This window comes from Rana temporaria, chromosome 1 (assembly GCF_905171775.1).
Source record: "Rana temporaria chromosome 1, aRanTem1.1, whole genome shotgun sequence".
NCBI lineage: Eukaryota > Metazoa > Chordata > Amphibia > Anura > Ranidae > Rana > Rana temporaria.
The window spans coordinates 619770028-619794853 of record NC_053489.1 but is presented as its reverse complement, the minus strand read 5'-3'; the positions used below and the strand labels follow the sequence as shown (position 1 = coordinate 619794853).

At 44.5% G+C, this 24826-nt stretch overlaps 1 protein-coding gene across 1 annotated transcript in view; it reads left to right on the top strand.

Moving 5' to 3' along the window:
• POLN (DNA polymerase nu) overlaps window positions 1–24826 on the top strand; it is a 268106-nt gene that overhangs the window by 50981 nt on the left and 192299 nt on the right. The window contains exon 7 of the mRNA XM_040335297.1: window positions 3265–3329. Within this exon, the coding sequence (XP_040191231.1) occupies window positions 3265–3329 (65 nt within the window). The remainder of the gene's footprint in view (window positions 1–3264; window positions 3330–24826) is intronic.

Here is a 24826-nt window from a genome sequence, read left to right as displayed (position 1 = left end):
AAACAAAATCACTCATTGATTTCCAGAGGAACTGCATTTGAAAGGGATTGGACACTTTGTATATGGACTATTATGTTTGAGTTCACTAATGACATAGGAAAGGCAATTTTTGTATTTATTATTTTTTATGCACAGGAGAACTTTATGCGAATGATGAATTGATATGTTTCACACAGTTGATAATAACACCAGGATAACACAATTAAGCACTGTGTACTGAGGTTTAATAAATATTTTTTTAGAGTATAAACGGAATAAAGTGGTAAACCATTAATCTGAAGTTTAGGTATGAATTTTATTGCATAGGTACATAGATCCAGCTTGAATCAATGTAGGAATGCACATATCATACCTGAGTGATTGCTATGGAAGGTGCAGATCACAGTAGTCACCGCTACAACAGTGAAAGCAGCCTTCTGCATCTAGTGGTGAGCGGCTGCTCTTCTGCATAATAGCCAAAGGCAGTTGCTCACCTAGTACTGCTGCCTTTTACAGAACACCTTGTATTTTTTTTCATGAAATACAAAGTGTTTTCTGACTGGACGAGGAAGGGTGAAGGGTGAGAACATACCAATCTACACCTAGTCCAATCAGAGAATGCCTTGGGTGCTTCTTGTGCTTTTTGTCACCAGGCCTCTGTGTCTCCGATCTGGAAGGCTTTTTATATATAATATATATATATATATATATATATATATATATATATATATATATATATATTATACATCCTTGGGATGTGGTGCTGACCTCTCCTTCATATTTACAGCTGCAGACATGATATTGTTCTTTAGAGCCGGTGATTCCCCATATGGTTAAAGTTATCCAAATAGCTAAACAGCTGCTTGATCACTTTTACAGGTGGCAGAAGACAGTCCCACTACCTATAACAGGCACTTCCGTCCCACCAGAGAGGATGCACTGCACAGTTAACAGCTTGTAAAGCATATGATCCGATTTCGGTTTGATCACATGCTTTGAGGGGCAGAGGAGAGATTTGGGGTCTGATAAACCCCTGATATTCCCCATAAAGTGGACCTGTCACGATCCATATTGTCACAAATGTTAGCATGAGAGCAATTATTCTACGACGGGACCTCCAGTGTATAAGCCCGTACACACAATCCGAAAATCGGACGAAAAATACTGCATTTGAAGTATTTGTACTATAATCGAATGGTTAGTACAGAGCTTTCAACAGTTCATCCGATATTGGACAAACGCAAAATTTTTTGTCGTATGATACTAGATCGTACAATTTTCATTTAATCAGTACAGTTGTCCGATAATACAATAGAAATATATTACAACAAAATGAAATGATTTTTCTTTTTTATTCTGTCATTCGAGAATTTTCTTAACCCTAGTAGCCTCTCCATTTTCGATATGTGACTAGCATGCAAAAATGCTAAAGGCTTTTAAAGAGATTTTTAGGTATTATAGTATGTTTCTCTTAGAATAAGGAGGGTATAGATTACTTACCAGTGTTTTTATTGATGTTTATGTTCATATAAGTGAGGGTTTCCTTATTCTTCAGTCTGGCAACAGATACAGTTGTATTCAAAATTATTCAACCCCCACTGAAATTGATTGTTTTGCCCAGTTTGACATTGATTTTGATCATTCAGTCATCCTGCTCACAATTAAATCAAAGAGGCACGTGTAGGTCAGATAAATATAACATAACATTTATAATGAAATAACCACAAATGTCTTTTCTGTGCTCACATCATTATCAGTTTTATTCAACCCCCAGTTGACATTCAATCTTAGTACTTAGTACAACATCCTTTTACAGTTAGAACAGCTTTTAAACTTGAAGCATAGCTTGACACAAGTGTCTTGCAGCGATCTACGGGTATCTTCGCCCATTCGTCATGGGCAAAAGCCTCCAGTTCAGTCACATTCTTAGGCTTGCGCACTGCAACTGCTTTCTTTAAGTCCCACCAGAGGTTCTCAATCGGATTGAAGTCTGGTGACTGCGATGGCCACTCCAAAATGTTCCAGCCTTTAATCTGCAACCATGCTCTAGTGGACTTGGAGGTATGCTTGGGATCATTGTCCTGTTGAAAGGTCCAACGTCTCCCAAGCCTCAGGTTTGTGACGGACTGCATCACATTGTTATCCACTATCTCCTGTTACTGAAGAGAATTCATGGTACCTTGCACACGCTAAAGCTTCCCTGTACCTGCAGAAGCAAAACAGCCCTAAAGCATGATTGACCCCCCGCCATGCTTCACAGTAGGCAAGGTGTTCTTTTCATCATAGGCCTTGTTCTTCCTCCTCCAAACATAGCGTTGATCCATGGGCCCGAACACTTCTAATTTTGTTTCATCAGTCCACAGAACACAATCCCAAAACTTCTGTGGTTTGTCCACATGATTTTTGCATACTGCAGTCGACTCTTCTTATTCTTTGGAGACCGCGCCTGGGAGTTCTGGCATCGAGGCCTTCATTACGCAGTGTGCGCCGTATTGTCTGAGCAGAAACTTCAGTACCCACATCTGACAAATCTTTTCTCAGTTCCTCAGCAGTCACAAGGGGACTTTTCTCCACTCTACGCTTCAGGTAGCGCTCAGCAGTCAAAGTCATTTAAGGGGTTGAATAATTGTGTAAATGAAGAATTCACAAAATACACATTTACTACTGTATTGCAAAACCAATTGATGTCATTTTAGTTGCATATGGTTCTTTAAGAAGTCCTTGTAGGATTTCATTCTGAATACAATTACAAATGTACACTAAATTCCCTAAAACCCTTTACAGCATTGGGGGGTTGAATAATTTTGAACACAACTGTGAGGGACAAAGACAGCATATCAAATCTGACAAAATCCCCCCCCCCCCCCCCACACACACATTCCTTCTCTGTCCAAAACAACAACAAACAATTTTTTTGGCTGGAGTTGGGCACTTTCAGCCAGTTACTTACTCATAACACCTGGATAGAACAGTAGTCCTAGAACCAACCAAGTTGATTTTGGCGTTACCTTCTAGCCAACCCACTCAAAAACAATCATGTTTCTGACATAGTATACTTTTTTAAAGTCTGCGCTAAGTACAGCAGCATCCTTGAAGAAATGTATCCCCCATCCACGATCTGTCCGTCACTCTTTCTCAGTCAAATATTTTTTCTTGCTATTACTTCCACTTAATATGTAATTTACAATAGCCGTTATGTGTTTCTTATTTTAAGTGTACTTTAACAATTACTTGCATTTATAATTTGAATGGCATAATATATAGTGAGCATATTTTGTTTTCTAGTAATGGAAAACCATCCCATACAAGTAAATAAGGATGAACTAAAAAAGACATCAGCGCTTCTTGGGGTAAATCTTATCATATTTAGTATTCTTATGGTTTTTAGATTTAAAGAGGAACTGCAGTCTGCTCACATAATTTGTAAAAAAAAAACATCTTTGCCATTCTGAAACTTCCCTCCAACCACTTTGCATATTATTTTATATATATTGTGATTCTGTACTTGCCAAATCTGCTGCAGAAATCTCCCTCCACGAGTCTGGCTGCAACCATTTTAACTGTGGGCAGCTGAGGCTGCTGCCTGCTCACTTCCTGGATTTACAGAGGCACACCTCCAGCTCTGCAGCTCTCATTGGCCCTCTTATGACTTACCCCCCTTCCTGGTAAACTCTCATGAGAGAGAGAGAGCTGTGCATGATGTCATAAGCCTAGGCTTTTTGCCAGACAAGAAACAGGAAGTGGGCTGTATAAGGTATTTACTGGCAGAAATAAAATGTTTTGCTATCCAAAGTTAAAATAACAAGGGCAGAAGATTTAATAGATGGAAAAATGAAAAAATTACGTAAGTTGCGCTTTAATGTTCTTATATTTTTTTTAAATGTATAGTCTGGAAAATATGCAGTATTTGTGCTGTATGCTCAAATAAGGCTGATATTGGCCCAGATTCACAAAGCACTTACGCCGTCGTATAACAAGTTACGCCGACGTAAGTGCAAATGTGCGCTGTCGTATCTGTGCGCCAGACCCACAAACAGATATGCGCCTAAAACCAGGCTACACCCTGCCGACGTAGCTTGCATACGCCGGCGTAGAGTGGGCGTACATTTAGGCTGGGTGCATGGTGCCGCTCCCATTGATTAGCCATTCAAACATGCAAATGAGGGAAATACGGCGATTCACAAACGTGAGTGCGCCCGACGCAGGCTACGCGAGGTGCACATAAGTTGTACGTCCGGCGTAAAGTTATTCCCCATAAAGGAGGTGTAACCCATTAACAGACATGCTCAGGTCTGCACCAGGGAACACAAGCCGGCGTATTGTAGGTTGGACGTGTGTCTGGCTGGGCGTAGGTAACGTTCCCGGCGTACGCAGTGATCCGGCGTAGCTTAGGCAGTTTTCCCTAGGTCGTCTTTCAGGACAGCACCTTGGAGAGATCCTGGCTCCTCCCCTTCTAAGAAACGCCACCTTCTTCCAATCTTTAAAGCCTCATCCTCCCACTGGCCCCTCAATTATGGTGTTTCCTCCGGTGGGGAGACACCGCTGGGGAACCAGGGCTGTTAGCTGGGGAGGCTAAGACAGTTTTTCAGAGAAGGGCAGAATCCAGGATGTGCCTGGTATTTGTGCTCTGTCTTTTTCTTTTCAAATTTGGCGCCAGGTAGAAACAAGGGTGTTTCCTTACCTGTAGTAGGTGCCGTGCATCCCAAGCGCACTTTGGCGAAAGATGGCAGCTGGGAGGTCCGCTCTTTTGCGCGTCTAGGGTGGCGCTGTGCGTCGAATGACAGTCCCCCATCATTCTCAGCCTGGAGCTTGGTGGCTGCGTCGGACGGCGGGTGATGTCAGTTCCGGCAGAAGGGGCGGATTCGACACACGAGGCCGCGTCTTCCGGTTCCGGACGCGGCCTAGAAAGGCGAATCGAGCTCTTGGCTGGTGCGGTCACCTATTTGGCTGTAGGGACAGCGTTTCTGAGACCGGAGACCACCGTTCAACTGTGCGGGAGAATGTCGGAGGCAGAGGCTTCTAAAACCGCTCCTGGAGAAAAGGACACCAGCCAAACTAAGGTCAGTGGAACCCTGGGGTGGTGTTCCCTGATTCACAAAACCCCTGTTGGCTCCACAGAGGTGTTTTTTCCCTGCCTGGTGGTCGGTGGGAGATGAGTGGGTCCCTGGTGGTGGTCGGTCCTAGGGCTTAGGCACTCTGGTGTTCCCTGTTATGTAGCTGGGGGGTTATGGCTAACGCTGCTGCTCTTTTTTTCTGGTTTCAGAAATACACCAGCAAATCGCTCCATGGCTCTAAGAGAAAGTGCCCTGTCTGCAGATCCACATTAGGGGAGACTTGGGACAAAACTCTCTGTAGGGGGTGTATGGATGCAGTAGTTAGAGAGCAGGCAGTAGAACAGGGGGTAGATCTGGCGGCCTCAGTTAAGGAGCTTTCAAGCACCTTTCAATCCTTCAAAACTCTGTTTACTCATTTTCAATTGCCCCAGAGCACCCCTCCCCCAGTGCAACAGGCGGTTTCACCTGATCCACCGGAGACCCTCACTATTAGTGCGGAGAAACCGGCAGGGTCTGCAGAGGAAATTGAGGAAGAAGCAGGCAGCGCTCCTTTTGATTCTCAAGAAGAGTCGGATGGAGAGGGGATGGACGGGGAGTCCACAAAACCCTCTCGTTACAAGCTATTTCTAGAGGAGGTGGAAGAGCTTTTAGGAGCTATCCACACCACTCTGGGAATTCAGGAGGAAAATAAATCGCTGTCCTTGCACGATCAAATGTACAGGGGCTTGGGGGAACAAAAAAGAAAAGTGTTCCCAGTCCATGATGTTCTGGTTGACGCCATCAAGAGGGAATGGCAGGACCCGGAAAGGAAACCTTTTTTCTCAAAGGTTTTAAAAAGAAGATTTCCTTTCGAGGAGGGAGAAACCTTGATATGGAACAAGTCGCGTAAGCTTGATGCGGCTTTTTCCCAGGTCTCTAGACACACTGACCTGGCCTTTGAGGATATGGGGGTACTCTCTGATCCCATGGATAAGAGGATGGATTCCCTTTTAAAGAAGACCTGGGATTCTTCTCAAGGTAACCTTAAGCCCGCTATGGCGGCTACAGTGGTAGCCCGCAACTTAGAGTATTGGCTTACTCAGATTAAATTGCATATCGAGGCGGGTACAGCAAAGGAGACGATTCTCTCCTCTTTCCCTATGATTCTAAAGGGGGTGGCTTATTTAGCAGACGCCTCGGCAGAGTCTATACATATGTCCGCAAGGTCTGCAGCACTGTGCAACTCAGCCAGAAGAGCCTTATGGTACAAAACGTGGCAGGGAGACAGTGATTCCAAAGTTAAACTTTGTGGTATCCCCCTTACAGGGGATTTGTTGTTTGGGCCCAGCCTGGAGGCAGTCCTAGACCGGACCGCCGACAAAAAGAAGGCCTTTCCCGTTAAAAAGAAGTTTGGGGAATAATCTAAAAAGAAGTTTAGTTTTCGAGGGAAATCAGAAACACCCAGGTCAACTTTCCAAAAGAAAGGTTGGGGTCAGAAGGGGAAGGGCCGAGGAGGGGCAATTTTTCGCCCTCCTGAACCCCCCAAAAAGACCCAGTGACAGCCCAAATGTGGGAGGAAGATTGGGGGTCTTCCTGCCACAATGGGAGATGATTTCCTCCAATCAGTATATTTTGGGAATCATTCGAAGGGGTTACAGGCTAGAATTCTCAACCCCTCCCCCCTCAGACTGTTAGTTACCAATCTACGGAAAAATGTGCGGAAAAATCTTCGGCCCTCCTCTCTTCTCTTCAGAAGTTGGAAGAGCAGCAGGTGTAGTTCCAAGTACCAACCAAAGAGATAGGCGGGGGCTTTTACTCCCACATCTTTGTGGTCCGCAAGCCCTCTGGGAAGTTCAGGCTTATCCGCAACCTGAAACCCTTAAATATCTCGGTCAGCCGGAGTGGTGGTCATCTTGCAACACCCTAGCCCCACTCCCCCTTTCTCAAATACCATTTGTACTTGATCCAGGGTTCGCCCGATCGCCTCTCAAGGGGTCAGGAAGGATTTTTTTTTCCCTGTCGTTGCATATTGGCGTAGCACGACCAGGGTTTTTTTTTGCCTTCCTCTGGACCAAGTCAGGACCGAGGATTAAGTTAATCCTTGATAATCCCCCCTCCCTCCTCCCCTTGGTGTTTGGCGACTATGGTTAATCTGCAATATTCTGCAGAAACCATTGGGGATTTGAGGCAATTTGCCGCAATACTACCAGCCATCACTAAAAAAGCCCTAAGAACTGAGCGAACTGATCGACGATCGACTATCAAAAATCTCAGCCGTTTACCCCAGCCTAAGCATATATCATGTGCTTTGATCAACACAAGATCGGCAGTAAAACACCGACTGGAAATCCATGATTTCATTCTACAATACGATTTAGACTGCCTCTTTATTACAGAGAGCTGGCTTACAGCCGACTGCAACACCATTCTAGGAGAACTGGTGCCAGAAAACTATCGTATAATAACTGAAAACAGAATAGGGCAAAGAGGAGGAGGACTGGCGGTGATCCATAAGACTCATCTTGCAATCACTAAACCTGTCCTTCAAAACCCTCTTCCATTCATGGAAACCCTTACCCTGCAACTACAAACAAACTCCCAGGAGACCGTCCGGATTCTACTCTGCTATAGGCCACCTGGCCCAAAATCGCAGTTTCTCCCATCATTGACGGACTTTATCTCCACCTATACCCTTAACAGCAAACACCTTTTGCTGCTCGGGGACTTCAATCTCTGGGCCAACCCCGTTGCCGACGCCTGCATTGATCACTTCGAAGGATTAGGGCTACAACAACTAGTATGTGGGCCCACACATGTTTCAGGTCACACACTCGATCTTATTTTCAGACAAGATCTGGAAATAAAAATCTTGGAAAATGAACCATTGCCATGGACAGATCACCATGCATTTAAATTCATTATTTCCAATTTCCCACCCTTAACTAAAACATCAAATCCAGTAATAACACACTGGACTAGATGTCAGAAGAAGCTCCACTCGGAACTCTTCAAAGCCACGTTAAGGAAAAAAATAAATACAATTCAGCCGCATCAAACGGCTGAAGAAACACTGGATTCCATAAACACAGCCCTATTACAGTCAGCCGACTTAATAGCGCCGAAACGTAAAACCCGCATCCGGAAAAATAACTCCAGCTGGTTCAACAACCAACTGGCATTACTGAAGCAAGAGCGCAGAAGGGCGGAAGCCGCCTGGAAAAGAAGCTCTTCAGATGAGAATCTCACCATCTACAAAGCAACAACAAGAAAATACCACAAAGAAATCTTCAAAGCCAAGAAAAACTATTTTTCCGAGGCTATCAACAGCGCCCTGAATCGCCCACGCGAACTCTTCAAGTTGGTCACTCAGACCATGAATCCAGGATGCCTTGAAGCCCCCAATTCGGACTCACAAGAATTTTGCAGTGAATTGTCGGATTACTTCATTAATAAAATCGAGGGGATCCGACAAAGCATTCAGCAAAATAATTCCCCCCTCAACCCTCCCCGTAATGATTTACACAATACCTGCAGTAATTCACCACAACCAGGTAAGTTCACGCTGGAACCTATCTCTATCCATGCCACAAAAAATATCATCGGTACTCTGCGTAACAGCACCGCGCTGAATGATATCATCCCCACTAAACTGCTGAAGGAATGCGTCGACATCCTGGCACCTCCTATCACGCAGCTTATCAACCAATCCTTAAGGGAAGGCATAGTGCCCTCCCAGTTGAAGGAGGGTATAATTCGACCCATCTTGAAGAAACCCAACCTGGACCCCAAGGACCCACTCCACCGTCGTCCAATAACAGGCCTAAATGTACTCTCAAAGGTAATGGAAAAAGTAGTGGTACAACAGCTGCAACAGCATCTAGATACCCACAACCTACTTGATCCATTTCAATCAGGATTCCGGCCTGGACACGGGACAGAAACCGCATTGCTCAAAATATGGGACGACGCTCTCAAGGCCGCAGACGAAGGAGAATCTTGTCTTCTGGTTCTGTTGGACCTAAGCGCAGCCTTCGACACAGTAGACCACACGCTTTTATTGACTCGGCTAGCTGAAGTAGCCAGAGTCGCAGAAGGCGATTTATCTTGGTTCTCCTCTTTTTTGGAAAACCGATCGCAAATATTGAAGTTAGGACCTTTCACTTCTGAGAAACGCACATCATCGTGCGGAGTCCCTCAAGGATCGCCACTGTCGTCGGTGTTCTTCAACATCTATCTTCGCCCTCTTTTTGAGATTATTAGCAGTCAAAAACTGCTCTACCACTCATATGCAGATGACACGCAACTATATTTCCGCATTTGGAATAAAAAGGATCATCACCTCAATCTAGAGACATGCCTCTCTTTGATAGAGGACTGGATGACAAAGAGTTATCTTAAACTCAACGGAGCAAAAACAGAACTTCTCCTGTTTTATGCCAAACGTATGAATCGACCTGCAACAACTTGGACCCCCCCGCCCATTCTGGACAAAATCATCACCCCTAGCGCCAAAGTCAAAAGTCTTGGGGTCATCTTTGACTCCTACATGACAATGGATGCACAAATAGGGTCAGTAGTCAGCGGATCTCACCATCTGCTTCGCCTACTACGCAGACTTACTCCTTTTATACCCAAGGAAGACATAGCGGTCGTGGTGGGAGCTATTGTAAACTCAAGATTGGACTATGCAAATGCCCTTTACCTCGGACTCCCCAAGTACCAAATCGCTTGTCTACAAGTCGTTCAAAATACGGCCGCTAGACTTGTGACTGGGGAAAAACCTTGGGAATCAATCTCACCTTCACTGAGAACCCTTCACTGGTTACCAGTAAAAGACAGAATCACTTTTATTTTTTTTTATTTTATTTTTATTTTTTTCAAATATATGTTTTATTGAGAAAGCACATGTGGAGAAATTCCAACATTACAGCAGAAACGTACATGAACTCAAAAAACAAGTACAGAGGAGTCGCTATACATTCCAGCCATTACCGTAACATGTCCCTGTACAGAATCTCAAGTGAAAAGGGGACATAACGACATGTACATTGCATTCTATTCAGGTATGGATAGCATCAGTGGGCAGGAACCTCCCCGTGCTTAAATTTTATCTTAAATAGGAGTTAAAGTGAAATCAGGTGAAGCATAGAGAGAACGAAGAGGAGGGAAGGGGGGGGGGAGAAGAGGAGGGGAGAATGGGGGGGAGCACAGACAGGGCGAGGGTGGGGAGCGGTCAACTCCAAACCCGACCAGGGCGACATCAATGTCCAAGTAGGGAAGCACCCTCATCTGAAAAAATAAAAACATTCCAGATACCCCATACCTCCGTGAAGGCTTCATGTTTATGCTGCGCGGTGAGAATTGAATCTTCCATTTGTTTTGTTTCCTCCACCTTCTGCAGCCAGCACCCAACCGTCGGTGGGCTTTGCTGCTTCCAGCGGAGGGGGATGCATGCCTTAGCGGCATTCACTAGGTGGCATACCAACGATTTTTTGTAGGACTTAACCGACATCGTTGACAGGTGTAGCAGAAAAAACGACGCGTCGTCCGGGATCTCATATTCCGTGAACGTTTGTGTGATGCGGCGAACCTCCGTCCAGAAACTCGTCAGTCCTGGGCAGGACCAGAAAATGTGTAGTAAAGAGCCCGCGTCCACCCCACACCGCCAGCAGCGGTCCGAGGTAGAAGGGAAACATTTGTGTAACCTGGTGGGCGTGAGGTACCACCTGGAGAAGAGTTTAAAATTGGTTTCCTGTAGTCTGGTGCAGGATGAGGACTTTATTGCTAATGTGATGATACGTTGTTTCTGTACTACTGAGAAAGTCCGGTTAAGGTCAGACTCCCATCTCTCTAAGCAGCGTAAGCTAGGCTGTGTGGGGGGTGAGTTTAAAAGAAAGTACATTTGTGAAAGAGTCTGTGACGCCGGCCCGGCCTCCGAGCAGCACTCCTCAAAAGTCGTCAGTGGGCGTGAGAACTTCTGTGGGTCAGGGATAGAATGAAGGAAGTGGTGCAATTGCACTGCCTTCCAAAAGGGTAGGCTGTAATCACCCGCGGAGTCTGTCAATTCAGTCAATGAAGCCCAGCGTCCCGATGTCATGAACCCGGACGCCTGCTCCCGACCCCTCTCCCTCAGGTCTGAATATTCCGCCGGGTGGAGTCCCGGCGAGAAGTCCGGGTGCCCAATGATCGGATACAGCGGTGAGGACACGGTCGTCAGGTGAGTCCCCACAGCCACCCGGGAATCCAGTCTTAGCGTGGACCCTATCAGTGGGTGAGACTTCAGCCTCGGGGGAACATCATCAAAGCACCACAGTGCACTTTTTAAAGGGATCGCTGTTTGAGACTGCTCTATTTGAGTCCACAATTTATGTGCTACGTTGAGTCTCCAATCTATAATTCTACATAGATGGGCGGCATGGTGATAGCGTCTGATGTCGGGTACGGCCAGTCCTCCACTCTGCTTGGGCAGGGACATTTGGATTTTGTTCAATCTGGGCTTCTGTGCCCATATGAAGCGTGTAAAGAGGCCCTGTACTTGTTTGAGGAAGGAGACAGGAATCTGGATGGGGAGAGCCTGGAACAGGTATAGGAATTTGGGGAGTATGCACATCTTTATAAGATTGCATCTGCCGAACCAGGAGTGCATTCCTCTATGCCATCTGTCGAGCAGGGAGCGGGCCGTCACTAATAACGGAGGGAAGTTGAGAGTAAACACCCTGGACAGGTCTGCCGGAATCAGAGTCCCCAAGTATTTAAGGGCCTTGTTCGTCCATTGGAAGGGGAAATTCGCTTGGATGGCTGAGATACACTGTGGGGAGATAGCCTCCCCCATTGCCTCTGACTTGGAGTAATTTATTTTAAGGTTCAAGATGGCTCCATATGTATGGAATTCTTTCAGTAGGTTCGGCAGAGAAATCATTGGGTTCGTCAGGGAGAAAAGGAGGTCATCTGCATATGCAGAGACCTTACATTGTAGGGTCCCCGCCGTGAGTCCCCGTATGTCGGGGTTCAGTCTGATTCTGCATAGAAAGGGTTCTAAGGAAAGGGCAAAGAGGAGCGGGGACAACGGGCAGCCCTGTCTCGTACCGTTTGTAATAGGAAATGGGTCCGACAGGAGTCCGTTTACCTTTACTTGGGCTGTTGGGTTGGAATAAATCCCCCCTATCCATGACAGCATCCTCCCCCCCACTCCGATGTGACGGAGGACAGAGAACATAAAGTTCCAGTTGACTCTGTCGAACGCCTTTTCGGCGTCTGTACTAACAAAGATGCAAGGGGTACGGCTCGTGTTCGCTAGGTGGACTAGGTTGAGTACCTTGATGGTGTTGTCCCTGGCCTCCCTTGTGGGGATGAAACCTACCTGATCTAGGTGGGACAGAGATTGGAGGTGCTGCGCCAATCGGGTGGACAGTATTTTGGTGAATAATTTTAAATCGGTATTTAAAAGGGAAATTGGCCTATAACTCCCGCAAGATCCCGCATCCTTACCCTCCTTATGGATCAGTGTGATATGAGCTTTTAAAGTGTCTCTGGGAAACTGCGAACCCGTGCCTATTGCATTAAAGAAGGAAACCATACGCGAGCCCAGGATCGGGAGAAGGGATTTGTAGTACTGGACGGTGAAGCCGTCCGGGCCCGGGGCTTTATTCGGCTTCATGGATCCTAGAGCAAGCTGGAGTTCCTCCACCGTGATTGGGGCCTCTAGATCTTCTAGGGCTTCCGGGGGGAGGGAGGGCATTTGTGAGGTCGATATGTATTCGTCGATGTCCGCCTGCGGCGGGTCTCTACTCGGCAGGTTATAGAGTGAATGGTAGAAGTCCTTGAACTCCTGTGAAATATGTTGTGGCATCGTAACCTTACCCCCCTCCTTACCGACAATGTGAGGGATATACGCTGCTGATTTTTGTTCCCTAACCACTCTGGCCAATGCCCTACCGCACTTGTTGCCCGACTCATAGCCTATTTTCCGACATATCTGTACCGCCGCTTTCGCTCTATAGTGGAGTAGGTCCGTGATTTGTTTGCGTAGGATTTCCAGTTCTGTCCCCAGGTCAGGTGTGGGCCTATGTTTGTGTCGGGATTCCGCTACGTGGAGTTTAGACAGCAGTGTATCGAGTTGAGCGTTACGTTCTCTCTTGATACGCGCTCCATGTCTGATGAGAACACCCCTCATGACAGCCTTATGGGCCTCCCAAAGGGACCCAGGGTCGCAGTCTTGGGTGTCGTTTTCTTGGAAGTACAGAGGGAGCTCTCTCGAGACATCCGCCAGGACCTTCGGGGTCTGGAGAAGGCTCTCATTAAGACGCCAGAACTTGGGTCTAGTCGAGACGCCTCCATCTAAGGTGTACGTCAGGTAGATGGGTGCGTGATCTGACCAGGTGATGAGACCAATCGACGAGTCGGATACTGCGTGCAGCTGATTGTGTGGGATTAAGAAAAAGTCGATCCTGGAGTATTGTTTGTGGGGTGCGGAGAAGAACGTGTAATCCCGTTCTGCGGGGTGGTGTAGGCGCCAAACATCTATCAGACGTGCTTTGTGTAAGGCAGTGGCTATTCTTTTTCTTTGCGTCGGGGGTATTGCCGAGCTCCCAGATGAGGTGTCAGAGGGTGGGATCAAGGGGGCGTTAAAGTCTCCGCCGAGGATCAGCTGGCCCTCCGCAAAGTCCGACAGCCTATCCAAGGTGTGAGAGATGAATTTGGCCTGTTGGTCGTTCGGGGCATATATTGTCGCTAGGGTGAGTAACGTGGTTCCCACCAGACCCTTCAGGAAGACAAATCGTCCCCCGGGATCTATTAACTCCGCCTGGCATTTCCATGGCACTTTGTTGGAGATTAAAATAGTCACACCCTTGGATTTGGCTGTGGGGTTGGTGGAGTGATAAGTCAGTGGGAATAGCCTACTTTTGAAAATGGGTAATTTGTCATGCTTAAAGTGAGTCTCCTGGATAAAGGCGACGTCTGTGCGAGACCCTTTCAAATAATTTAAAAGCATTCGCCTCTTTTCAGGCGTGTTCAAGCCCCTGGCATTCAGAGATAGTACTCGTATGGAGTCCATCGCCCTCAGAATCACTTTTAAAGCACTCTGTCTAACGCATAGATGTATCTATGGGAATGTTCCCCATTATCTATGCGAAAAAATAAAAGCTCATAATCCCAATCGCGTTCTGCAATCCACCAATCAAAATCTCCTCCAGATACCGAAAGCCAACTACAAGGAGAAAGGAGATTCGCGGTCCAAGGGCCTAGACTATGGAACGCTTTACCAACCAGCATTCGGTTGGAGGAGAACCACTTGGCGTTCAGGAGAAAGACCAAGACTCATCTCTTTTGATACCAAAAGAGACAGCAACAACAAGCGCCCAGAGGCGATTAAGTTCGCATGTGTTGCGCTATATAAGTTTTCATTCATTCATTCATTCATTCATTCAGGTACAAGAGATTTCGAATGGATTCGATCTATTCAGTAAAAGCTCTTCTCCCGCCAAACTGCTTTATGGCTTCGATAGATTTAAAAGATGCGTACCTACACATCCCCATAGCGGAGGACCATCAGAGGTTTCCTGAGGCTAGCAATAAACACAGGGGAAGAGGTACTGCACCTACAATTCAAAGCCCTTCCTTTCGGCTTGTCATCTTCCCCCCGCATATTCACCAAGGTGATGGCAGAGGTCTTGGCTTTCCTGCGACTCAGGGGAATCCTAATAGTCGCATATCTGGATGACCTACTCTTGTTCGCTCCTTCCCAGGAGCAATTGAACCGGGACTTGCAGTCAACCAGAGACATTCTGGAAAACTTAGGTTGGCTCATAAATTTAGAAAAATCCAACCTAATCCCGTCACAGAGGGTGTCCTTCCTGGGATTTGTTTTGGATTCGACAGAGCAAAGGGTCTTCCTTCCCCCAGAAGAGATTCAAAAGGTGGACAAGGCCATGCTTTTTCTGCAGGGCAGCGGCCAGGTCTCTGTAAGGAAGGCCATGTCCGCCCTGCGGTTGCTGACCTCCACTCTTCCAGCAGTGCAGTGGGCGGGCCTTCATTTCCGTCCTCTTCAACTTATCCCAGGGCCTGGAGTGGATTCCACCAATTTCCAGAACGGTCACAACCGATGCCAGCAGCACAGGTTGGTGAGCACACCTGGGTTCCTGCTGGGTGCAAGGCACCTGGGAGGCAGTGGACGCAGTGAAGTCCTCCAATTGGAGAGAGTAAGGGCAGTTTCCCTGGCCCTTGTCTCGTTCCAGAAAGAACTTCAGGGTCACCATGTACGAATTCATACAGACAACTCCTCGGCAGTGGCCTACATCAACAGGCAGGGGGGTACAAGGTGCTGCTCTCTTTGGCTGTTGGCGGAAACCATTCTCAAGTGGGCCGAGATCAATGTCCTGTCCCTGACAGCCTTGCATCTAAAGGAGGATCAAAATCTGTTAGCGAACTTCCTCAGCAGAACAACGCTGAGGGAGGGCGATTGGTCCCTGAATCAGGAGGTTTTCAGGGTGATAGTCCAGAGGTGGGGGTTACCATGCGTGGACCTATTTGCCTCCAAACGGAATGCCAAAGTGGACCTCTTCTTTTCTCTAAGCAGGTACGATGGAGCTTTAGGGATAGATGCACTAGCTCAGAAATGGACATTTTCCAGGTGTTATGCTTCCCCCCCCCCTCTGGTTCTGATCCCTGCTGTGTTGAGGAAGTTTCAACAAGAGAACACAACCTTAATTCTAATTGCCCCGCATTGGCCCAGGAGACCGTGGTTTTCAATTCTAAAGAACTTGGCTGTAGAACCCCCCTGGCTTCTACCAGTTCGGGACAACCTTCTCACTCAAGGTTCAGTCTGCTGCCCTCATGTGGACAGGTGGAACCTTGCGGCCTGGTTTCTGAGGAGGAACTGCTAAGGGGCAAAGGGTTTTCAGATCGCCTGGTTGCGACTCTCCTAAATTGTAGGAAAAAAGAAACGCAAACCATCTATCGTAAGGTGTGGAGACGGTTCAACTCCTGGTGCTCAGAAAGCTCCTTTAGTGTACACAGTTCTGTAGCGGTACTAGAATTCCTTCAGGCTGGGGCGGATAAGGGATTAGCTCTTAGTACCTTGAAGGGACAGGTGTCGGCCCTGAGCGTCTTTTTGGAGAAAAATCTAGCAGCGGTTCCCTGGATAGTGAGATTTTTTAAGGCTTTGAGTAGGCAGAGGCCAGTTGGTGTCGCCTCTTTTCCCGTGTGGGATCTTTCCTTAGTTTTGCAGGCCCTTACAGGAGATCCTTTTGAACCATTGGGGTCCTGCACCTTGAAGTTAATCACTCTCAAGATCGCATTTTTAGTAGCAATTACGACGGCACGACGAGTAAGTGAACTCAAGTCCCTCTCAATTAGAACTCAATTTTTCCGGATCGTATTGTTTTTAAGACAGATCCGGCCTTTTTGCCAAAGGTGGCCTCGAAATTTCATAGAGGCCAGAAAATTATTCTACCTACTTTTTGTTCAAACCCGGTGAGGGAAAAATAACTTATTTTTCACAACTTAGACGTAAGGAGGTGCGTTCTTCAATATTTGGAGTGCACCAAACGGTTTAGGAAGTCAGACTCCCTTTTTGTTTTATTTTCAGGGGCCAGAAAGTGTTCTAGAGCCTCCAGACGTACAGTACTATAGCAGGTTGAATTAGAGCAGCTATCAGTCAGGCTTATGTGATAGGGGGATTAGAGCCTCCAATGGGAGTCAGGGCACATTCTACCAGAGCAGTAGCGACTTCGCAAGCAGAATGGGCTGGTGCTTCTCCGAAGCAGATCTGCAGAGCAGCAACATGGTCAAGTTTTGCTACATTCGTTAAGCACTACAGACTAGACCTGCTGTCAGCACAGGACCAAGCCTTTGGCCGTAAAGTGTTAAAAACCAAAGGATTTGAATGGAAAATTATCGGCCGAACAATGACTGCATGCATCAGATGTATCATACAATCAGGTGCAGTCACTGTTCAGGTTTTCAGGACATTTAACCCTGTACCTGATTGATTACATCCTGCAGGCAAGCAGCATTTATGCAGTGGATAGGACCTCAGTATGGCATGATTAGCATATGCATGTGTGTGTGTGTGTGTGTGTGTGTGTGAGGGATTTATATGAATGACAGGTCAATTTACATATGACCAGTGTCTCATTTACATATGAATGCCATCATGATTTACAAATTAATCGTCTGTACACCATGCACTCAGTGCTAGACAGCGGTAGTGAAGGTGACTATAAAGAGGAACTGTCCTAGCAAATCGTGGACAGTTGTAAACATGTCCAGTGGGAGGAATTATTCTCTATTGTTGGTGTCAGTGGGAGGATTTATGCCCTGTCACTTGTGTTAGTGGAAGGAATAGTGCCTCATCATTGTGTCAGTGGAAGGAATAGTGCCTCATCCTTGTGTCAGTGGGGGGAATAGTGCCTCATCATTGTGTCAGTGGAAGAAGTAGTGTCTCATCCTTGTGTCAGTGGGAGGAATAGTGCCTCATCGCTGTGTCAGTAAAAGGAATAGTGCCTTATTGTGAGAGTGGAAGCAATCATTGGTGTCTGTGAGAGGAATTGTGCCCCAAAGGCCAGAAAAAAGGCAAGCAAAGTTTGGGGGCCACTGCCGTAAAACACATATTAACTTATTTTTATTGGTTTAATTTTTGTTTAATGTTACATTTTTATGTCCATGAAGTGAGATAGCTCTCCTATGGCCATTTAAAACTGTCTCCTGAAATTAGATTCTGTCTGAAAGGAATACTAATCTAATTTCAGGAGACAGGTCCTTGTACAGTGATAACACAGCCTGGTCGTGAATCAAAGTTCTCCTGCGCTCTGGTGTTTCGCCAAACCCGGGTAGTGTAGTGTAGTGTAGTCTTAAGGCAAAGTCTAGAGTCTGGCAGCCCTCCTCAGAACAAAGGGTGTTCATATGGCTAGAAAAAAAAAGAAGAAAAAAAGGAGGGCTCACCGACCTAGTGCATTACCACTTAAAAGTTTTATTAAAAATAGAATAAAAGCAATGATCCTACTCACAAAAGAAGCTTAGGTAAGCTCTTTTCAGACAGCTAAGCTGGACTTCATGGCACCTGCCAGTGGAACTTGATGACGAGGAGGATCAAATAATACCTCAAACATCTGGACGGCTGACATGTTTCTGGGGCGTACCCCTTTCTTCAGGGTGGTCTGGGTGGTCCACAGAAAGGGGTATGCCCCAGAAACGCATCAGCCGTCCAGATGTTTGAGGTATTGTGTATGGTATCTCGCGCCAAAAAAATTAAACTATAATGAACTAGAAATGTGCTCAAGCTGCTACCCAAAATAATCAGATGATTATAAAGTGCCAAATTATATATTACAAAAACACCTAGAGATACTAGAAGATCTAGTAAAAATGTCCTTGAATGCAGTAGTGCTTACTGCTGATGATTATCCAATATTACTGTGCAAACCGTAGTATGTGACGTAAATATAGATAGGACCAAGTCCAATGCATGCAAAAAATCAAAATTGTAAAAAAGAAAGAAATCTCATGAATAGTCCTCAAAACTTATTGAAAGATGCGTGCTTCCAATCAGATCAGTAGTGTTCTCCCTTCACCATAGAGCTGACAAACACCCGACGTGAATGAATAAGATGGCTCCTTACCAAATGAAAATGCCCCTTAGTTTGATACCAAAAAAGGAGACATTTAAAGCTTTAACAGGATAACCTGTATGATCAGATGCGTCCTGGCAGTGATGGTTGTTGCAATCATTGTTGTCCCAGTAGATGCATGAAAAACAGAATGGTGCCAAACATAGTGTAACTTGTTTATTTTAAAATTTAGAAAAATTAATACAGAGGGAGCCAAGTGGCCGCTTACTATTTGAGGTGCCTCAAATCCGGCACTGAGGCTCTGTCGCGTGGGATCGGATTGTAAATCCTGGGCGCTATGAGCTGCACTCGTTGCCCGAGCGTGCGTTCCACCTCGGCGATGATCGGAACCAGCGGTGCAGAAAATACAGGAAGTGACGAATTGACGTGCGTGGTTGGGTACCGCCCCGACGTACGTTTCGTTATGAACGTCTTCAGGAAGCGTACCCAACCACGCTAGGATTTGAATATTTATACGTCCGTCAATACATATGGGCGGGGAGCAGCGTATGACAGCCTCAGTGGCGGATTCGATGCTGAAAGGCTATATACAGCAACTAGCCATCACGACCCCTTGCAGTAAATTAGATGCATACAAATATAATACAACTACTACAGTAATGAACTACATCGGGTGTCTGTTACCAGGACACCCTAAATGTACAAATTACTTCTAGATTGGGACAATAATAGAACCAGAGAACCTGGATTAAGTAGTTGCTCACAGACAGACATAAATAGATGTTAATACTTGCCAATATATTAATAGTAAAAAGGTGAAGTCTGAGCATGTAGGCCCCTTACAAAATAATCTAGAGTGGGTGACTGGGGACAAAGAGAAGGCAAATTTACTAAATGTTTTCTTCAGCTCTGTGTTTACAATGGAGCATGGGGGAGCTCATGTCCAAAATGGGGGTGGGAGTGACACAGCCCCAAATCCACAATGGCTCAAAAGTGATATGGTCCAGAAATATTTAGACAGAATAAAGGTGGATAAAGCACCTGGACCTGATGGCATCCATCCACGGATCCTAGGTGAGTTGAGCTCTGTCATTTCAAAGCCACTGTATCTAATATTTAGGGACTCATTAAAGACAGGAATAGTACCACTGGATTGGCGCAGGGCCAATGTGGTGCCCATATTTAAAAAGGGAACAAAGTCTTTACCAAGTAACTATAGACCTGTTAGTTTAACTTCTATAGTTGGGAAGATACTGGAACGTTTAATAAAAGACCACATGGATGAGTTCTTGCTGGAAAAAAACTATTTAAGCAGCAGACAACATGGATTCATGAAAGACAGAAGTTGTCAGACAAACCTGATTTCCTTTTATGAAGAGGTAAGTAAAACCCTGGACAGAGGCGTGGCTGTGGACGTGATATATTTGGATTTTGCAAAAGCGTTCGATACAGTTCCGCACACACGGCTCATGTGTAAGGTAAGGTCTACAGGATTGGATATATCAGTTTGTAAATGGATAGAAAACTGGCTGAAAGACAGAATTCAGAGAGTCGTGGTTAATGATTCTTACTCTGAATGGTCCAATGTTACGAGTGGTGTACCCCAAGGTTCAGTGCTGGGACCCTTACTTTTCAATATATTTATAAATGATATTGGGTCTGAGATCAAAAGTAACATTTCTGTCTTTGCAGATGACACCAAGCTATGCAGTGGAATAACGTCCTTACAGGATGTCTCCAATTTACAAGCCAACCTCAATGCTCTGTCTGATTGGGCGACTAAGTGGCAGATGAGGTTTAATGTAGATAAATGTAAAGTTATGCACTTGGGGGCTAAGAATATGCATGCATCATACATACTAGGGGGAGTACAACTGGGGGGGTCTGTAGTGGAGAAGGATCTGGGGGTTTTAGTTTATCATAAGCTCAATAATGGCATGCAATGCCAAGCTGCGGTTTCCAAAGCGAGCAAAGTCCTTTCTTGTATTAAGAGAGGTATGGACTCCAGAGACAGAGATATAATTTTGCCCCTGTACAAATCATTAGTAAGACCTCATCTGGAATATGCAGTTCAGTTTTGGGCACCAGTTCTCAAAAAGGATATAGGAGAACTGGAGAAAGTGCAGAGAAGAGCAACCAAACTGATAAGAGGCATGGAGGAGCTCAGCTATGAGGAAAGATTAGAGGAACTAAATTTATTCACTCTTGAGAAGAGGAGAATAAGGGGGGATATGATCAACATGTACAAATATATAAGAGGTCCATACAGTGAACTTGGTGTTGAGTTATTCACTTTACGGTCATCACTGAGGACAAGGGGGCACTCTTTACGTCTAGAGGAAAAGAGATTTCACCTCCAAATACGGAAAGGTTTTTTCACAGTAAGAGCTGTGAAAATGTGGAACAGACTCCCTCCAGAGGTGGTTCTGGCCAGCTCAGTAGATTGCTTTAAGAAAGGTCTGGATTCTTTCCTAAATGTACAGAATATAACTGAGTACTAAGATTTGTAGGTATAGTTGATCCAGGGTAAATCCGATTGCCTCTCGGGGGATCAGGAAGGAATTTTTTCCCCTGCTGTAGCAAATTGGATCATGCTCCGCTGGGGTTTTTTGCCTTCCTCTGGATCAACTGTGGGTATGGAGTTGGGTGTATAGGATTTTACTGTGTTTTTTTATTTTGTTTTTTGTGGTTGAACTGGATGGACTTGTGTCTTTTTTCAACCTGACTAACTATGTAACTATGTAACTATGCCTAGGTTAGCACTATATGGGCTTTATATTGATACATAGGTTACATACCATAATTACCCTAGGCTAGCTATAAATTAAATATAGTCAAAGTTAAACATTAGTTGGTAAAAAATACCCATAACGATACGTTATTGGTACTGGTATAAAATATAATTAGATTATAGATGAATATAATAAAAATTAAAAATATAAAATAAAAATTAAATTTAAGTAGAAAACTCAACACCCTGCATTAGTTATTGGTGAGAAATCAGTTCAGGTCCAGTTCGATGTTGAGGCCTTGCGGGTGCATCGTACACAAACGATGGATCCACATGGTCTCGTTCTGGGAAATGGCCTGTGTCATGTTGGTACCTCTCCAATGTCTAGTAACCCTGTCTATACCAACAAAAGAAAGCTTACTAGGGTCTTGGTCATGGCATTGGGCAAAATGCCTTGAAACGCTATGGTTAGGGAAACCATTTTTAATATTAGCCACGTGCTTGTTGATTCTTATTCTAAGTTTTCTAGTGGTGCGACCCACATATTGTAAAGAGCACGGGCATCCCAAAATGAATATGTGACATGATGTGAGTCACAAGTTATTAGAGTTTTAACTGTGTATTCTCTTTGTGTAATATTAGACTTGAATTTCTTTATTTTTCTATTTCTCTTGTTCTAGTAGTACTTTTACATGATTTGCACGGAGTGCAGTGATGGAAGCCAGATCCATCAAGAAAGGTGGGAGGTTGAGGTGGAGGGTCCGGTACATTTGGGGCAATCATATTCCGTAGGCCCGGTGCCCTCCTATAAACAAATTTGGGTTTGGGGGGTAAAATTGCGGCCAAATCATTGTCTTTGAGTAAAATGGGCCAATGTTTTGTAAACATTTTCTCGATACTTTGGTATTGACGATGAAAGCCTGAAAAGAAAGCCAAATCTCCTGAAAAGGGGGCCTTTTTCTTAGAGGTCAGAAGTTGGTCTCTGTCCATATTGGATACTTCTAGTGCAGTTTTTTCTAGTATTTGAGGGAGGTATCCTTTTTCTTTTAACTTCTCCGTTAAAATCTGGTATTGCGATTGGAAGTCTGTGATAGTATCGCAATTACGGCGAATCCGCATGTACTGGCCTTTGGGAATGGTGCTTAGCCATTTGGGATGATGGCAGCTGTTTACTGGTACAAATGCATTCCTATCGGTACTTTTGAAGTAAGTGCGTGTACTGACTTTGTTACCATTTTTAGTTAAAATTAAATCTAAATAATTAATGGAGACCAAACTGGATGTAGCTGTAAATTTAAGTTCATATTGATTGCTGTTTAATCCAATCAAAAATATTTCTAAGGTAGCCCAGGGCCCCTCCCACATGAGAATAATATCATCTATATATCTCATGTAGTAAACGAGGGGTACATGGTTATCTCGGTAGATGGTTTCCTCCTCCCATTTGTTCAATACCAGATTTGCAACACTGGGGGCATAACGAGCCCCCATTGCAACTCCTTTGATTTGGTTGTAAAATGATCCCAATGCCCAGAAATAATTATTCCACATTGCCTGTTGTAGTCCATCAATAAGAAATTTTACTTATATATATATATATATATATAACAGTCCCATCATGCTCCGGTACCTACCCACGTGGGTGGGTTACGTATATATGGAATATATATTCAATATAGACTTAGCTGTGCCCTCTGATGTCCACAATAGGAGTAGCTCCTTAAGTTTTGCCTGGGGATCTCCTCGGAGTGGTTTGTATGTAGCTGTATCTCCCAGTAGTCTTTGTATTTCCCCGTAGTAGTTTTCTTTGGTGAGCACTACTACACCCCCCCCCCCCCTTTGTCTGCGGGGCGAATAATGTTTTTATTTTCTTCTAACTTTTTAATCCCTTCCTTTATTAGACCATTAGTCTTGTTTTGTTTAACCTCCAGATCTTTAATATCTCCTTGAATCATATTTTTAAAAACCTCCACATGATGATGTGTTCCCTTTTTGGGGTTGAAAACAGAATTGTTCTTCAACCCTGTGTGAACAAAGGTATCATCATCAGCAGTAGGTGTACTAGTACTCTGTTGCGAAAAATATTTTTTAATATTGAGTTTCCTTATGTATTTTTCAACCTCTATGAAAACTTCAAATTTGTTAATATTTTTGTCTGGACAGAATTTCATGCCTTTTGACAGAACTTCCAATTCCGCACTGGAGAAGTTAACCCCTGCCAGATTAATTCTATTCTATTGTTCTTTTTAATTCTAGTATTTTCTATTCTATTCAAATTTCAGAAGCTGGTTATAATCTACTATTTAATTATATTTCTTAATTTTATTAGATTCCTTTCTATTATATTATATTCTTTTATTTTCTGTTATATTCTTTTCTATTCTATTCCTTTTATTTTCTATTTTATTCTCTTTGGAAATTGGAAAACGTTTGGAATTCGAAAACTATTCGAATACAAATAAAGAAAACAAATTAAATGAATTAAACTAATTTAACTAAACTAATTTATGTAAATAACGAATCAAAACAAAATAAAATATTTTTTTTCGTTCTGCACATGTCTACTACTGACAGCTTGGTACCAGATACCACAGCACACCTTCAGATGTCTAGTGGAGTCCATGCCTTATAGGCATTCAGTTGTGGTAACATTTTTGCATACCCTGGCAAAAATCTTGAAATGTTGGCATTGATATTGAAGACATGACTCTACATGACGAAAAATTGTCTTTTATTTAAGGATAGTGATCATATGAATTTATTTATTATCACATAATTTTTTTGGATCCTTTTTAAATCATAATGATAACTGAAATCTCCCAAAAGGCCCTGCTAAAATGGCAATTAAAGGCAATTTTCTACATCTGTAACTATTGAAATTGCAATTAATGTCTGTGTATAAATAGTCAATGAGTTTGTTAGCTCTCACGTAGATGCACTGAGCAGGCTAGATACTGAGCCATAGGGAGCAGAAATTACCTGTCAAAAGACCTGCATAACAAGGTAATGGAAGTTTACAAAGATGGAAAAGGATATAAAAAGATATCCAAAGCCTTCAATATGCCAGTTAGTACTGTTCAATCACTTAAGAAGTAAAAAATTCGGGGATTTCTTGATACCAAGCCAAGGTCCGGTAGACCAAGAAATATTGCAGTCAGAACTGCCAGAAGAATTGTTTGAGATACAAAGAAAAACCCACAGGTAACCTCGGGAGAAATACAGGCTGCTCTGGGAAAAGATGGTGTGGTTGTTTTAAGGAGCACTGTATGACAATACTTGAACAAAAATGACCTGCATGGTAGAGTTGCCAGAAAGAAGCCTTAACTGCGCCAATGCCACAAAAAAGCCTGGTTACAACATGCCCGGCATCACCTTGACATGCATCACAGCATCTGGCACACTGTAATCTAGAGTGACGAGACCAAAATCTAGAGCTTTATGGTCACAACCGTAAGCGCTATATTTGGAAGGGGGGTCAGCAAGGCCTTTAGTGACTAGAATACCATCCCAACTGT